At 55.5% G+C, this 16,939-nt stretch overlaps 2 protein-coding genes across 2 annotated transcripts; one reads left to right on the top strand and one right to left on the bottom strand.

The window, feature by feature from the left end:
* Positions 1 to 541: 541 nt before the first annotated feature.
* On the bottom strand, positions 542 to 5,173 carry BESB_039190 (putative eukaryotic porin; the record flags this gene model as incomplete). Its single annotated transcript, XM_029362505.1, has 9 exons — positions 542 to 736; positions 927 to 998; positions 1,413 to 1,498; positions 1,832 to 1,901; positions 2,369 to 2,445; positions 2,592 to 2,740; positions 3,186 to 3,373; positions 3,642 to 3,741; positions 4,572 to 5,173. The coding sequence occupies 9 exons, from the start codon at positions 5,171 to 5,173 to the stop codon at positions 542 to 544; spliced, it is 1,539 nt and encodes a 512-aa protein (XP_029221470.1).
* Positions 5,174 to 8,370: 3,197 nt separating this feature from the next.
* On the top strand, positions 8,371 to 15,745 carry BESB_039200 (WD domain, G-beta repeat-containing protein; the record flags this gene model as incomplete). Its single annotated transcript, XM_029362506.1, has 12 exons — positions 8,371 to 8,599; positions 8,922 to 9,158; positions 9,641 to 9,883; positions 10,041 to 10,323; positions 10,437 to 10,660; positions 10,846 to 11,205; positions 11,591 to 12,270; positions 12,493 to 12,804; positions 13,019 to 13,819; positions 14,155 to 14,512; positions 14,814 to 14,974; positions 15,716 to 15,745. The coding sequence occupies 12 exons, from the start codon at positions 8,371 to 8,373 to the stop codon at positions 15,743 to 15,745; spliced, it is 3,918 nt and encodes a 1,305-aa protein (XP_029221471.1).
* Between the last annotated feature and the right edge of the window lie 1,194 nt (positions 15,746 to 16,939).

A 16,939-nucleotide genomic window follows, 5' to 3' on the forward strand; every position in this document is an offset into this window, starting at 1 on the left:
AAAGTGAACCGCCATGCGCCTGCCAGTGCGGTATACAAGATGCACCGCTTATGCATGAAGCAAATTGTTTTTGAAGTATAAAGACGGGTCGGAATTTCTCTGCAGCGTGGTTTCAGAGCCGGAAAATTCCCTCAGGCCAGCGGAACACGTCGAATTACTTCAGCTCGTCCGACGTGGTTATTTCACACAAACATGGGTTCATTGGGCACCGCTTCCTGCACAAATGCATTGTCGAAGATTGTGAGCAACAAGATAATACGGCACAAACAGTACTGGAGACAAGACAAGCAATAGGCAGAAAAGAGGAAGGAGGAAAACAATGTAGAGGGGACTCTCCAGGCAACTTTTCGGCGGGCGTCGACAGAAGTCGGGCGGCTGCAGGGCCCCCGCGGCGCCACGTTCCACCAGTCCGCGAATAACTCCGAAAGACCGACGTTTTTTCACGTATTGCCCGCGAATGAACACTCGCCGCTGCTCCTGTGAGCGCCGCGCCGTCTACTCCTGCATCCCCTCGGCGGTGTGGAATATGGTCTTAGTCTGTCTACATCGGCAGCTGCTCCGGCTGGGGCGGCGGCGGCACGACGTTCATCTGGAAGCCAAACTTGTAGTCGCCATGCCAATAATCGATCATCCCGCTCAGGCCGAACCCGTTGTAATCTTGAGCAAACATTGACACGCGTCCAGCTGTGTCCACCAAGCCCTGGACGCGCGCTTGTCTGAAAAGGTACTGCCAGCCCTGTGAAATGACATCGCTCACACACCGAACAGAGACGCATGAGCTGAGCAGTTAACAACATATTTCGGGTCATGGCTGTGCACTCTGGTAACCGCCATCACACTGATTGACTTCCAAATTTTGACGATGTACTGGCGCAATATCGGCGCCTGCTCCGGTCTGCGAAGCGCCCTTTGGCGCACAGCCTTACCACGCGCATGGCGGATGACATGTCGGGATGGGAATACTCAAGCTCGGTGCCCATCGACAGCCTGTCTGTCACCTGAAAAAGGGAATGGAAGAAGCCGTCCGCGCATTCACGTATCCTCAAGCACATCTAAGACGTAATGTTTCGGGTCGGAAACCATCTGCCCGTTGACTAGAAAAGTATAACGCCGGCACAAGCCCTAGCACGGGAAGCCGCCACGAACATTGACATACATGAATTAGCTCGGTTCGCGCTATCGCGCATTCTCGTCACAGTTCCTTCCTGCTACCAGGACACATAAATTGACGCACGAAGACCGGCATTAGGAGAAGCAAAGCCGCCCCCGTAGTCAGAGTTTCCGGCTGCTGATCAAGCTCCGCGCATCGCTGGTGGGGTTTTGGTGCCGTTTCCTGCCGCTTTCCAGACGGAGAATCGGTCGCGAACGAGCTCCTCCAGCTGTGTCGCCTCCGCTTTCTTCGTACTGCTTACCTTCCGCACGTACTGAGCCTTTGTCGAGTACACGTCACTCGCGAAGCCCATCGGCGAGCTGAAATCAGGGCCCACGCCCACCTGACCTGAACACAGAAAAGCCACGAGGCCCGCTGACGGTTTCGTAAGGTTTCAGTCGCAGAAAGTCGTTTTTCGAGCCCGCTGTGGTCCATCGGCTTCGATGGGAGTTCCGCAGCGCGGCGACGGCCTCGGGCTTCGCCTCCATAGCGCTTCCAGCTCCTCAACTCCGACGCAGCCCTCGCCCAGGGAGAGCACAGCACCTTCATAAGAGACGTGACCGGACTCCAGCAGCTTTGGCGCCGGGTAAAGTGTCTGGATCATCCCCGAACGAAGACGCGGCCCCCGCTATCGAGACTGTTGACGTGATGCTCAGGGGTAGGGCACCTATCAAGACTTACACGTAATGGTGTTGTTCTCATCAGCCGTATAGCGCGCGCCGAAACTACCCATGGAGATGCCGGTCGCCGCCTACACGGCACAAAAAGGGAGGAACATGAACTCAGTGTCCCTGAGGGCATACCCTACAGCAACGCTAGTCAGCGGTTTCAACCTCGCTTTTGCGTATTTCGCTGAGTAACGCCCTTGCGGACTGGACCGTTATGGAGACGGGCGCCGCGTCGGTAGGTGTGACTCACGAGATGAAAACACACGAGTCTGTATTCTCCGCAAGAACCCCGGCCGCCCGCTCATGGAGTTCAGCTGTGAGAAGCGGCAAGCGGAATACGGCGGTGTAACCTGCAGGAATGAATCCCGCGGCGTCACCTCCGAAACTCACAGATCACGCTCGGCTTCTCTCCGCTTTTTTCTCCCCCCCCCCCCCCCCCCGCCGCCACCGCAGTGCACGTGCTCATACGCGACGTCGAGGGAGAAACAACAGTGGTGTCCTGCTTCGTTTCTCATTCAGCCATGGCCACATCTCAGAAAGACTCGCTTACCACCCATGTGAGCTCGCCACCCAGCTGAAGCTTCGGGGTGATGACCTGGGAGAAGAGGCCGTTCAAGATCCAAGTGCCTGCGAGAGTCGTAGGAAGCCGCAACGCAAAATATTGTGAGCGAGTCTTCGGGTCCGCTGCGTGAGACAGCCCGCGCTGGAGCGACTGCTGGAATTTCGACCCGCGAAAAAGCAAGCAGATGACGAGTGCGAGAGGCCGCCCGTACCTTGCCATGCGAGCTTCAAATTCGCCGCCCAGTCGCTGCCCAATTTGTCAAAGGAGATCTCATACATGGCCTTGTCCCTAGCGTCTTCGTTGAGCGACGAGTTCGAGTTGAACTTAACATCAAACGTCTTTGTGATGGCCTTGATGAACCTGCACGCAAACGCAAAGACAAGACTTCACCGCGGTCGCTGTGTCAGTCCACGCTCAAAGGCAGTGAGGGTAGCCGGCAGCGCACCACCGGCCTGCGAAAGGTTCATTTGGAAGCAACGCTCTAGACCTGCGACGGTCGCGACGTTGTGCGTTATTGGACAGGCGAATGAACCCCCTGCTTAAAAGCAGCCGCAGGCCAACGCTTTCCAAAGTCGACGTGGGCGCATACATACAGCGAACGACCACATGTGTAACAGGGTAGTGTTCCGATGTATGGAACCCAGCTGAGCACGCGCCGGTGGTGCGGGGAGAGCTCGGCACCGAAATTGTTTCAGCGCGTCGCGAACAAGAGGCCATCCTCAGAATGCGACGGAGAGCGGCCTCGCAACACCACACGCAGCAGCGTCACGCAAGAGACGGAGGCTTGAGCTGTACGTGTTCGTACCGCGCCTGCAAGAAGCCATCGGAGTTCATCCTTGCCATGCCGAAGAAGCTCGGCATCTGCCCCTCTTGCTGAGCAGCTTCATCCGGTTCGCCAATCACGAGGGTAGGCCCGAAGCTGTACGAGCAGCCGCCTTCCTTTGTCTGCGTGCCCAGCATGAACGTGTGGTTTGCCGTCAGCACCTTGTTGACCTGTGAGACTCCACAGCAGCCCACATCGCGCGCGTTTACACCAATTTGATGTGCTCAGGCCCCGCAAACTGTCCCTCCATCCCCAGACGCTCTGCCTCGGGAGCAGCAGTCCCGCGGCCAGAAAAGAGAGCATTCCCCTCTGAACCAACCCACAGGGAGCCCGTGGAGGCACTCACGCCGAAACCCGACGCATGTCCAGCTCCGCTACTCCCCAAGACGCGAGCCCCGGCATGTACCCTCAAGCCCCCACTTCAGGGGGCCTGCTCACCTGTTTCGTGGCCTCGAGGCGAAAGCCATCAAAGTTATCTTGCCCCGCCACAGCCATCCACTCGCGGGAGAACTGTTCGTAGGGCACTGGAATCGTTGACCTGAGCGCATGAACAAACACCGCTACGCGATGAACTGCATAAGATCACACTCCTGCGCAAGCTTGCCGCGTGTTAGCCGCGAACAAAACGCTTCTGCGGTTCCTAAAATAAGGCGATCGAAGCATCCACGCACAGCAGCTTTCCTGAGAAGTTCGCTCGCCACACGAATGCACTGCGGCAGACACGTATTGCATCCTCTCAAAAGATGCGAAAGCGGGAGCCTTTCAAACCTCTAAACTGCGCGCTTGGGGAAAAATACATCGAAGGGAACTATTCCGCCTCCTTTCTAGACGTCCCTCTCTCTCTGTGTATCCTGGCGGGCTCGAAGCATTGCCTGCTTTCGCCCGTCTGAGCTCTAGTCGTTTCTAATTGAGTGAAGCAAGATGACAGCAACCGGAACTCCGAGGGGCCGTCTCGAACCCCCCCAAAGTTGCTCGGGGGCGCGGAGACCCTGCGGGCGCAAGCGCCCCATCATCTACGCGAGAGAGTGATCCAGCTAAAACTAAGTTGGTGTCTGCCTTGATCTGACACCTGTCCAGCGGCTTGCGCCCCTACCGCAGCGATCAGGCCTTCTTCCCCCCCAAACTGCCCCAGGCGACCCTTCACCTCTTGCAGGACCGGGCCTTGCTTCCCCACTAGGCCACACGCTATTGAAGTACAGCGGACTTGCATACAGACGTATACTGATGCTGGACGGCGTTCATGAATTCGAATTCACATGGCCAAAGGCATATACGCAGTGCCATACGAAAGACTAACTTAGCGCTCGGTGGAGCATCCGCGCTCAAATGGCGCCCCCCCCGCCCCCTAGCATTCGCGTGTGTGCTCACCGAGTAGGACTGGATTCCTGGACGCGAGAAGGGACGACAGCCTGAGAGGCTGCGTCACTGTGATTACGCGATCCAGCGGAGAGGCCTCCAGGAAAGACCGGAGATGCAATTCCGGCATCGCTCGCAGCGACTCCCGCCGCTCCTATGTCGTTTGAAGAGATCGTGTTGGCTTGGAGCGAAGATGAAGAGGAATCCACCGACAAAGAAGCAGAGGGAGCAGCCGAACTGGCTTCGTTCGTGTGGTTTTTCTTGTCAAAGAGTCCGAAAGACGGTAAATTGGACAAGAAAGACTTTTCTTCGCCCTTCTCCGCACATGACGCAACTGGATTTTGCAAAGCCCTAGGGCGCAGAGACATGAACAACGGCGACTCTGTCACCCGCCTTCCGGACGATGCATATCCCCTAAAAAATCGCGAGAAGCAATTGATAAGCTGATGCTTCTGCTCTCCCTCAAAGAAGTTAGCCGAATCCCCAGAGAAGCCAACGGGCTTGGACAACAAAATCGGAAGGCCCAAAGGGCGCCCGCGACCCGCTTCTTGTACAGACGCCATTGAACCTTCCAGAGCTGCTTCTTGGGCAACGGAGAAAGCCGAGGTCTTCATTCGTTGTGTCCAGAATTCTGCGGAGTCTTGTACCGCTGCGTCAGGATCAAAGCAGATATTGACCGCTTGACTGCTTTGCTTTCTTTGCAGAAGAGGCGATTGAACGTGACGCTGGAAAAATGACGGTGAGGCACCCGGTAGCCTGCTGTAGGGGAAAAGCGCCTGAAGTTCCCAACTGACGGCAATCGCGCGGGATGGAAAAGCGTCAGCCTGGGAAGCAGAACTGAGGTGACAAGGAAAAGACTGAACTAACTGTACTACTCCGAAGAGAAAAGACGATACGTGTGTTTCGGGGACTACACCACGGCGTTCCACTAGTGTCTGCACACGGAATCTCAGTTTTCCGTCCAGCGCAAGATCCGGGAAACTCTTTCAGCGTGACCTCACGCAAAAAAAGAAACAATACCAACATGAACAATGTGACTTGGGGAAAGAGACCGGAAGAAAATCGGGCGTCGAGTTGCTACTTCGTCGAGACCACGCTGGAGGCCCTCTGCGTGGCCCTTCGTGCTCTGATAGTTTTCCCTGAAACCCTGGGAGTTTACGGAGTTAAACGGGCCTCGGAGCACACGACTTTTGCGGAGACTCACTAAAAAAGGATGGTTTCTTCTGCTACATACGGGCAAAAGCAGAACGGCGAAAATTGAGGCCGAATAACGGGCTGTGGGGCGGGCGCCTGCTACGTCAAGAAGAAGAGCTATTGGCAACACAGGCAGCGGCTTGTCTCTACTTTTCTTGGCGCAACTCGTGCAAGAGCTCGCAAGTACGCTCACTGTGCATGCGTGAGAAGCTGAAGCCTCTAGAAGCTGTCTTCTCAGGCCCAGGAGCACTCCAGGCGATCACCAGAGGGGGTTGAAATGAAAATCCATTCGGCAGTGCCGTTATTTTCGGGTCCAGAGTTCTTGCACTATTTGATATTTGGGCTTATCTCCTCCGGGTCGCCGATGGTTGTCTCATGCACAGAGCACGCAAGCGCGACACTCAGTTGGACTCCTGCACATCACTTTTTACCTTTAGTAGAGAATATTCGTGTTATTTTGACACGGGTTAGTGTTGGGTCATTCCCTGGTCCCGTTGCAGTTGTCTGCAGCCCGTGCGACTCAACAATTTGGCGTCTTGACGTGCGAAACGCGGGAGCGTCCCTGCTTTTCAAGCGCCGCACTAGAGTCGGAACAGCGTATCTACCATTCTGGATTCCAAACTCAAGCTTAGGTCAAACCGCCGTCTCTAGTTTGCCTCACATGTACGATCACACGGCGACTACAGTGTTGGCTGGAATAGTGGACACGTTGTCACCCCTCGACACAGGAAGAGGGCATTTCACCTTGGGTACGGTCTCAGCATGTCCAGCAGACAGCAGCTTCGCACTGCTGTGCTGCTAGACGTGTCACCGTGTGCACCAAATGGTTGTGTGGGACGCCACGACGCTATACACACATAGCAGCAGCAGTTTCGTTCGTGATGACGTTGGCGCATGGACACAATGCCGCAAGCCTGGCGGTGGCGCCATCGCGTGCTTGATCCATGAGCCTGATCTAAAGGTGCTGTCGAGTACGAACAAAGAGGCGCCTTGCTTGCCAGACTGGCTCAAAGCTCCAGTGCGTGAGGATGGATTTGGACTGCCACAGATATCCATGGGGGGGCGGGACTGGTTCTACCATATGGGGGGGCGGCTGCTGCAAAAGGGGACTTGCCAAGTAGCCACACATGGTACCTGCAGTCAGTATAGCAAGTATAGTTGGCGCGTCTCTTCGCAGCTTTGCACCACAAGAAGGTCTGGCAGCTTCCGCCTTGGTGGCATAGCCACTACCTTACGCTTTGTTTCATGCCAGTTAAGCGGTCACTGCATGGCGAACTAAACTCTTGTGTTCAACTTTTTTCTGTCCTTCAAAATGTGGATTGTATATGTATCCTTCGATGTGTGTATTAGAAAAGCGGCAAAACTGTGACACCCAATCGGCGCCTATGGGCCGCCAAAACGTACAATCCCTACGGGGAAGATTCAGCACGTAGTTCCTTCCTGCCATACGGCCCCCAAAGGTGAAGGTTAAACCAGAGATTTGCCCGAAGATGCTGCTCTCTGCGCGCCTGTGCCTGTCTCCCGGAAAGCAACTGTTCCGCTTTTGTGCGGCGCTTCGCTTCTGATGTTGGTAGCGTGCTTCGAAAATGCCTGTGGCAAGTAAACAGATACATTTGCTCTCACTAGGGTGTAGCTATTAAACGGTATGGCGCGTCAGGGAACAAGCGATGCTTGTGCCACTGACGTGGCAATGCGCCAGTTTGCCTAAAATACAATATTGCAGCCAGAACGTTGAGTTTCCAATGTTGCTGCTGCTGGAGGTGGAAGCGGATGCAGCTTCCGTGTGCGGCAAGCCATCTCGTGCCTCCGCTCAAAAATCTCTCCTGAATCCTAGGGCGTGACTCTATCACGTGCAATTCCAGCGAGAAGGCGTATGAGATGAACCTCATGGGGACCGCACGCCCTCTGCACGTATTCGGGACTCATCCGCTGCGGTGTCTCTGGCTTTAATATTCCGCTATCGTCAAATTCGTGACGCAGTTCTCCCTCGTCTCTGTCCTTGTTTTTTCGTATGGATCAAACTGTCTCTGTGTCCAACCCAAATGCGTGATGGCACTCTTACCCAACAACTGCTGATGGTTCAGACCGATAGGGAAGCCCTTGGTAAACGCTATAGCTGCCACCCTGCGCAAGGTTAAACCTTGCGCAGGGTGGCAGCTACACCTTCAAACCTGTGGGTGCATGCGCAACTCCGCGTAGGGCGTAATTGTCAAAGCTCGGTGGTGAGTCCTCTGCACGGGTTCACCGATGTTTGTCTTCCCCTGCAGGAAGTTATTCTGGAAGTGCTCCCTTCTGCGTGCTGGTACCCCGTGAGCGATGGTGCCAGCGGAATGCTACAAGCGGAGTTCGCCGCTTCAAGACGAATGCACTATGCCACAATCGCAGGCGCGCGAATGCAGCTAACTAATGGCAGACAAACATGTCAGGGTTCTCTTTGAAGCTGCAATAATTCCTGTCTGAAATGAAGTGCAAGCACCAGCAAGAGGATAATCGCTGCTACCACCGTATATTCCGCTAGAGTTTTTCCGTAAGGGCTTATCGCCCTCAGCTAGGGACTCATCTCAGATAGAACTCACGAAGTTAGCCGGTGGCCTCGCGTATTTTTTTCGAAGGCAACATGGAGGCTCAAAGAATGTGGCATGAAGTGGTCCCCCAGCGGGAAGGATCGCCTAGCGTGATCTGGAGTATGGCATTCAGTCCAGATGGGTCGCGTCTGCTGGTTGCTGCTGGCAGCTGTCTCCTTGTTTACGATTCCACAACTGGGAAGATTCTTCAGACTCTCAAATCTCACAGGGATTCCGTGTACGTTGTTGCGTACAGCAAAAGCGGGAAACTGTTCGCTTCAGGTAACGCGGTCTGTCAAGCGGCAAATTGCTTCCGAGGGACGGCTTCGAATGTTCAACCGATTTGTGATGAGACATCCAGCCGCGTAATCGCAGGGCTTTCTGCGATGCTAGATATTTATCTACATGAGCTACCGGTCCCCAGTGAAGGTCTGCTAATGATATGAGCAAAATACTTTCGGTCACTGCCGTGGCAACGCACACCAGGCCAGCTAACAGCCAGGAGGTCCCAGTCGTGGCACGAGGTATGACGTAAGAAGCAGCGCCCGTACACGGAGGAAAGGCCGCGGATTTTTCGTGTCCTCTGTCTGCACTGTGTATGCAGGCGGGGCCGATAGGGCTGTCATAATATGGACAGAGCCCGGCGAAGGATGGCGGAAATATACTCACAGCGATAGCATCCAGTGTCTGGCATTTAATCCCGTGACCCTGCAGCTTGCAAGCGCCACAGCTGTCGATCTCGGACTCTGGTCGCCAGAGCTTTCCTCCGTTGGCAAGCAGAAGCTTCCATCTAAAGCATGCTGCATGGACTGGACGCCTGACGGCAACTTACTGGCTCTGGGTAGGTTTAAGGAGCAGCGTGAGGGAATCGTCGACAAGAAGCCGTGCTCATGCGTGTGTAGATGTGGTTATATGCTTTTACCACTATTCACTAGAGCATGGCCAGACGCCAACTGCTGCTATGAAATAGACCATACGCACTCAAGGGCTGAAAACGAAGTCACTACTCGCAAGTTGTACGGGGTCGGCACGGCTACTCAATGAAGATGACACGCGTATTACTCTTATGGAGTGAAGGATTGAGACATTCACATGCAACAGTCAGTCCGAGGAGGAGCGTAATGGCGTCACTTTGTGAGAAACTATTACGCGCCCCGGCATGGGCGGAACAGCGCGACGTACCTACGCAGTCGCTGGTCTATTCTTTTGCGGCGTACGAGAAAAACATGTATTGGGCGGGTCGTCCGGCAGCGAGACGGTTGAAGTGTTGTCAGTGGCCCCGCGCACCCTGTGCATTGCTCGTGTGTCTCTACTGGTCTACAGGTCTTTACAGCGGCGTGGTATCAGTTCGAGACACAACAGGAGCGGAAAAATGGAGTGTGGCGCTGAGTGCCCCTGTGTGGACCCTGGCGTGGAGTCCTGACGTAGCCGGGGGGAGCAGTCCGGTCTTCCTCGCTGTGGGTAGTTTCTCCCCAGAACTCGTCTTTTATCGCGCAACAGGCGAGACATGTTTCAAGCCTCAGTCGCTAGCTTGCGATCCCCTGTCGATTTCGTTTGCCCAAAATGGTACGCCGCCGTCTACACCCAAGCTGGGGTCGTATGAACGGGCGTCCGATCCCGGACGCTCGCAGGTCCCCTACCTGGACTCAAAAGGCGCAACCTCAGGTTCCAGCTCTTCTAAAACACGAGGGGCATTCTTGTCTTGTGTATGGGCCGTATGCAGGCAACTTCTTCGTGGTCGGAGGCTCAGACGGCTCTGTCTCTATATGGAGCCACGAGGGGGTTTGGCTTGGACCTGTCAGTCAGATGCAGGACTGGGTTTGGGCATCTGCCGTCCACCCTAGTTCTTCGCAAATAGTGGCAGGAAGCAATGCGGGAGAGGTAGACATGTATAAACTCGTTTTTCCAATCGTTCACGGTCTGTACCAAGAGCGCTACGCTCACCGCGACAGGCTCACGGAGGTTGTCATTCAGCATATGCGGCTGGAACAAAGCGTGCGCATACGGTAGGCAAACGTACATCGTAGCTTCGTTCTCATTCTCAACTTGAGTTGTCCGTGACTCTTGAAAACATGTCTCTCCTTAAAAATCCGCGCTATGTGCTGAAACGTCTTCGTAGGTGCCGCAGTCTGGTGAAGAAGGTTGCCGTCTTCAAAGAATCACTTGCAATTCTACTTTCGGGCGAAGTCGTCATCTACTCTTCCAATCCGAAGAATCCCGACCACATGAACTACCAAGAGACGCACCGAATTAAGCAACCTTTCGACTGCTCCTTGATGCTTGTTACGTCGACCTACCTGGTTCGCTGCACCAAGGCAAAGCTTCAGCTCTATACTCTCTCTGGTGAGTCCCAGCGAAACCGGAGAAGAATTTGAAGTCCTAACACATGTCGACGCACCTCATCCAACCTTCGTGCGCTGTGGGCTGGTCGTGTGTGCGAGCGGGGGTCTACTCAGGACAAGGCATGTGTTCTCTTCGGCATCGTATACTTGAGAGTCCTGCTGCGCTACTCCAGAGTCTGTCTGCAGGTCATTTCGAGAGAGAATGGAACCTCGGGTCGGTGATTCGATACATCAAGGTCGTCGGCGGGCCTCCCGCAGCAGAAGGCATCCTTGCGGGATTGAAGAACGGCGAGGTCGTCCAGATTTTCACGAATAACCCGTTCCCAGTCACTCTCGTGAAGCAGGCCCATGCGATCGCATGCTTGGATGTTTCCCTGCTGCGGACAAAACTCGCTGCGGTTGACTCGACTCAGCGCTTAACAGTCTACGACCTCGCTACAAAAGAGGTGCTTTTCGTCGAGTCGAACGTCACATCGGTTGCATGGAATATGCTGAAGGACGACATGCTGGCGTTTGCAGGCAACAATACTCTCTCCATCCGGTGCGGTAAGCGCATGAGGTGCTAAGGACCTCAGCACTGCGGCTAACGCAACCGGGAACCGGACTCGCCATTTTCCGGGGTCTAGTTCCAAGAGACGAGAGTGTACCATCGGGAAGTTTTCATGCATCTTCGACGACACATGCACACGCCCAAAGAGAAGGGAATGCCCTGTAGCTGGAAAAGTCATCAGAGTCAGTACGTCCCGCTGTGAGGTCACGCCACCTGCATGCCCTACGTATCAGGCGTATCGTGCCGCGTCTCCGGCGGGTCCTGGGTCGGCAGCTCTAGAGTGATTTAGACGCTGATTCAGGTCGTGTCACCTTTGAGCATGTTTTGCGATACTGTCCTGTCTCGAAGCGTTTTGATTTCTTCTTTCGTGCGTATTTTTAGGATCTCTCGAGCCCTGGAGGCAACGTGTTCAAGGGTTTGTGATCGGCTGTCGGGGCTCACAAGTCTACTGCCTGAAGTCGCACTTCATCCAGACATGCGACTTCCCACAGTCAGCCTCCTTGTACCCGTACCTTGCCAGGAAAAATTTTGCTGCTGCCTACGAAGTCGCATGCTTGGGAGTGACGACTGCCGACTGGATATTGCTGGCGCTCAGTGCATTGGCCAGCCTCGACTTTGTCTACGCTCGAAAGGCCTTTTCGCGGATACGCGACTTCCGAGGCCTCCGACTCGTCCAGCAGGCTGAAGGCGCTTCCACTGAAGACCGCACGCTGTCGCCAGAGCAGCGCGCCTTCAGCGCCGCCGCCGCTGTGGCAGCGTTCCGCAGTTCCTTCGACGAAGCTGCTCAGTGCTGGTGGAAAGCTGGCCAGGCGCATTTGGCTGTAGAGATGTTTACCGATTTGCGGAGGGGAGACGATGCGAAAAAGTGGGCGGCCAAGGCAGAAGCGTGCGCAGCAGCTGCCGCGTCCAGGCGGGACGCAGACGTCGAGGCTCTCCGCACTGATGCAGAGCTTGACTTCCAGACTGGTGATCACGGAGGCGCGATGAAGTCTGAGATTCAAAAATTTTATACATACGTCAACAGAGATGACGGCGTGGCGCTGCAGCCCGTAAGAAATCAGGTAGGCTACCGCACTGGCGGCGAAGGAGGCAAACTCCGCACTTGCACGTCTCGCTTTGCGCCTCACGTGTGGGAGTAGCGGTTACCCGGCTGTTCAGCCGCCAGGTGGCATTAACTTAAACGGAGTGTGGAGATGGCAAGCCGTTTCTTGCATCTGCTGGACGCCCAGCTTTCAACGCAACTGCCTACTGCGGTTGAGGTGTGTGGTAATGGTGTCATGCAGGCGGCTTCAGCCGAGGGAAAGAAAGATTTGCTCTTTGCTGCTGAAATGTATTCAAAGGCCAAGCAGTTCCGCCGTGCTGTGGAACTCTATGGACAGAGTGGCGCTTTAGACAAGATCATTTTGATTGTGCGGGGGAATATTCCAACTGCCGAGGCCGAGAATGTCCTTCGCGCAGCACTCGGCGTTTTCAAAGAGCACCGACACTTCGCCTTCGGCAGAGAAACAGCGCACAAACTTGGGGATAAGAAATCACTGGTCTGTCTTCTCGCGGAAAATGGTCGATGGGAAGAGGCCTTCTTGCTCGCCCAGCAGGTATGCGAAGAACCGCCACTCCACGCGACCTCTCTTACGAATGTCGCTGGTATGGGTATCTTCGCTCATGGTTTATTTCGTCTTTCACGCCCTTCTCCGTACTCTCGAAACCTAAACCCTATACACTCTATAGCCTGTAGCATTTGTTCGATTTCCTCACAGCAGTTTCAAACGCTCATTCCGAGGCCTTGCCTACGTGCTTGCGTGCTGGTAGCGCCCTGATGTGCAGGGAGACGTCTATATTCGGTGGGCTGATCACCTGATTCGAGCGGATCGATTTGACGAAGCCGCGGACGCTCTGAAGGCATCTGGAAGGTCAGACGTCGCGCTTTTCCTTCAGATCGAGCTCCTGGCATTCTGCGTCGAAGAACGAATGTTCCGGGAAGCCGCTCGACGCGCGTGGTCGGTCGCCGCAGGCATATGGCGCGTCACAGGACGCGGCTGCTCTGACTCACCAGAAGGAAACGCGGCCAGCTGTCAACCATCTCTAACCGTTTCCTGCGCACTCTATCTATTCTGTGTCTTTCGCAAGCTGGCTGAGATATACTTGGCGTACCATGTTGTGCTGCGCCGGAATGATGGCATCCTTCCCTACACTGCGCGAACGCAGTCGGTGGGGACGGCGGGGCGCCAGGACGGCGCAGTATGCAACGAAATCGTGTTCAACGCAGCCTGCTTCCTCTGGAGTTGTGCCGTCTCTCCGCTGGCGTCCGCCCGTGGCGGTACACCGCAGGATCCCTCGAACCGCCAGCAGAGCCGCCACGACGCGGCGGGTGACAAATCGGGAAGAGACTCTGTCGCAGAAGCTGCTCGCCCCTCGACCAGAATTTTGGGAGGGACGCTCGGGCTTGAACCCACTAACGAAGAACTCGCCAGCAGTTTTGCTGGGGAAATGGGTCGCATCGTACTGAACAGGGTGTGCTCTCTGCGGAGTGGCGGGCCTGTCCCTGGTGTAAGCCAAGTGGAAGTGTTGTATGCCTTGGCGGAAACCTCCCTCCAGCTTCGTGCGTACAAGGTAAAAAAGCCGCACATGTACACGGATGCAGAGGGCGTGTCGAAAATCATGCTCACCATCTTCCGAGCCCCCCGACGCACGGCCTGCCTTTTCCGACGTTGTTGCACGTCTCACGACTACTGAGCTCGTGCCTCGTCAAGCCGCAGAAGCGAGGGAAAATATGCGCGTGCCTACCACGGGAAGGAGTGTATGCTTCACTAGAATGGCAGCTAAGTAGTTTTGCGGCTGGCTAGGCTGTGTGCCAGTCACCGAAGCGAACACTATATCCCTCCGCTGCGGCGCGATGTCAGGCCCCGCTTCCTCTCACACTAGACGCGAGCGGTGCGTGCTTTCAGGTCGGCCGATTCGCTTGCCACAGCCTGCAGCGGCTGCGGGTCTCAGATCGAATGCAGGAAGTGGTGGACTGCCTCACTCTCGCTCTAAAAGCTGCTCCCCGAGCAAAGGAAGATCACACGCTGTCAACGTCCACGTGCGCATGGTGTCGAACACCGGTACCTCTTCTTGCTAGCGGTCGACTGGGTTTCCCATACGCTGAGGCGTGTGGTAACTGCGGACACTTGAGGCTGAGAGAGTTCGGCGGATTCAGCGTCGTTAACTGTATCGAATTTCTTCCTCCACTCAACGTTACTGGTGAACGTGCAAAGTCAATACTGAGCTCGACGAAAATCAACAGTCCCTGCCGCGGACATCCATGTAAGTTTTCTTGGATCGATCTACAGTGACTTATCTGGTTCAGCATACCTTCGGATTCCATTTCGTCTTTCATGGTGGTGGAGGTAGAAGCGTCGTTTACCTACCACGGCGACGCTGGGCCTCTCTCAACATGCTCCACAGTACGGCGGGAGGACACCCCTCCGCTTCCCCCCGCCTCCCCTGCTTCTCCCTCCACCCGGCGGCACCCCATACAGATAGGCACAAGGACCGCCACTGCGCACACGCCAGAGGCTCGACTGTTTGCACTCTCTTTGCCTGCATATCTGCGGTTTGTCTTCAGTTCAACAGGACCGACAACGCGGTTCCTTCCTAACCGAAGCGAGGAGTGCGTCAGAGGCAAAAGAGGGGCTTGAAGATGCTCATCAGTTCGTCGATGCATTCTTGGAGGCTGCCCAGGCCGGAAGCGTTCCACGACCCGGTGCATCCCTCATTCCTCCTCGAGTGGGAGTTGCGCTGCTGCGTGAACTTCCATCAGAATCGGTTCGCATACTCGACTATAGCCGTATTTCCGCAACTTTGTCGTCTCACTACTTGCTTTGCCTCGACCCAGCGCGTGGGAGAAGATTAGTGGGTGACGAATGCCCTGCGGCTGTTGACGCAAAGTCTCCTACAGGCTCCGCAGTGGGGGATGAGCAGAAGAAGAGTAGAATAGCGGTCTGCGCGGGCTGCGCGCACATCTTCGATCTGGATAAAACAGAAGAATATATTCTTGACGATCGATCCTGCCCCATGTGCAGTGAAGCCAAATTGACTGTCTGACTTTGTTTTGTCTATTAATGGCAGTCGACTACTACTCACGAGTCGATGTAGAATCATTGTTGGGACTGATCTCGTGACCAGCGCTAGCATCGTGATCTGGCACCCAGTTGTCCGTACGCAAGGTAACACATCTGTTTGTACGCACTACTAAAGTCTTGGGCATTCCATATTCCGTGAAAATCTTGCTTTCTAAGAAGCGTGCACTGCTTCTTGTGGGCGCTGCACATGTGCGGACTAAGGGGCTCACGACCTGCTAGAGTGCTAGTGGCGTCGAATACACAGGAAAACCAGGAACCCTACGGAGTCCCCTCATCTGTCGCAGCTCATGCTAACCGCGTTTTCAACGCTTCATTAGAAATATGCCCTCAATGGACCGCTGCTGAGTCGCATCTTACCCAGCCCTGTGCTTGCCTGGTTTTTCAGCGCGCCCTGCGCGGAGCCGGCATCACTTAGCGCAGATTACGGAGTGCCGCTGTGGCCTGCACACGCCGTCGCTCTGCGCCTGTCTCGCCAGTATTGCTCTATCTGAACGTGGTACTCCTCACAGACCTGGAATGCTTTTTTTCATGCTCCGTATAAAACATCGGCACTCATACCGTTCAACAATCGGACAGCTCGCGGTTCCACTGTCGCACACGCGAGGCGCGGGGCATGGTACAGATCTAAATGGCTGTTGCAAGAGTTCGCCATCATCGTCTTCTTTTACGATCCCCCGAGGCCCCGGGCACGAGAAAACACATTTTGAGTATACACACGTGAGATGCCAAGGGAACGTGTAGGGCGTATCGAAACCCGCTAACCTGGATATAAGCTGCCCACCGCAGCTGTGTCGTGACCTACCGCGGCGGCGCAGATGTGCAGTGCAGAGTGCCGGTGCAGGCCCTCCTCTGTGCGCCGAAGTAACCTCGACGAACGAAATTCGTTTCTGTGTAAGGGATCGTCAGCTTTGAAGGGTATACGCCGTGGCACGGCGACAGTGCAGTGCACACGCTGGCAGTTTTGTTTTTCAGCCGCAAGGGCGTGACAGGCCTGCTACGGGGACGCGGCAGTGTCACTGCTAGCTTCTGCGTCGAACACGGAAAACTATCTGTTGCGCAGCGTCGCCGTGCTCCTGCCATAGCCCCCTGGGCACAGTCTGTCTTAAGGGGGATTTGCCTGCTTCGGCCCATGTTGTGAAAAATCTTTGCCTGATCTTGAACGCCTCAGCCTGCGCTCTCTTGTGTGTCGGGGCCTTCGGTCGCGGCGTGGAAGCAACGCTTGCGCCTCCTGGCGGGTGGAAACGATCAGTGTTCCGCAGCTTCCCCGAAAGACGCAGAAGCACGTCGCTTCGTATCACCTACGAGTTGACCGCCTTTCTTTTTTTCGCAACAGTCCAGCCATCTCTTGCGTCTGTGGGCTTTCCACACGAGACTACGCACACCCCAGCACACCTGAGGTGTCGCCGGCTTACCAAGGAGCCAGGGGTGATCGCGGCAGCTCATGATGCGCGGACGAAGCACGAACCGGGCGTCGTTCTGCTTGTGGTTGGCGGCGCGCGCGTCGTGGGACGGGGAAGCGTGGCTGCGGCGACTGCGGAATCGGTGCGCCTCGCAGAGTGATTCAGGAGGGCAAGCGTCCAGAGAGGCATCATCGACGCGTCGATTTCTT

Source organism: Besnoitia besnoiti, chromosome II (genome assembly GCF_002563875.1).
Source record: "Besnoitia besnoiti strain Bb-Ger1 chromosome II, whole genome shotgun sequence".
NCBI classification, from domain to species: Eukaryota; Apicomplexa; class Conoidasida; order Eucoccidiorida; family Sarcocystidae; genus Besnoitia; species Besnoitia besnoiti.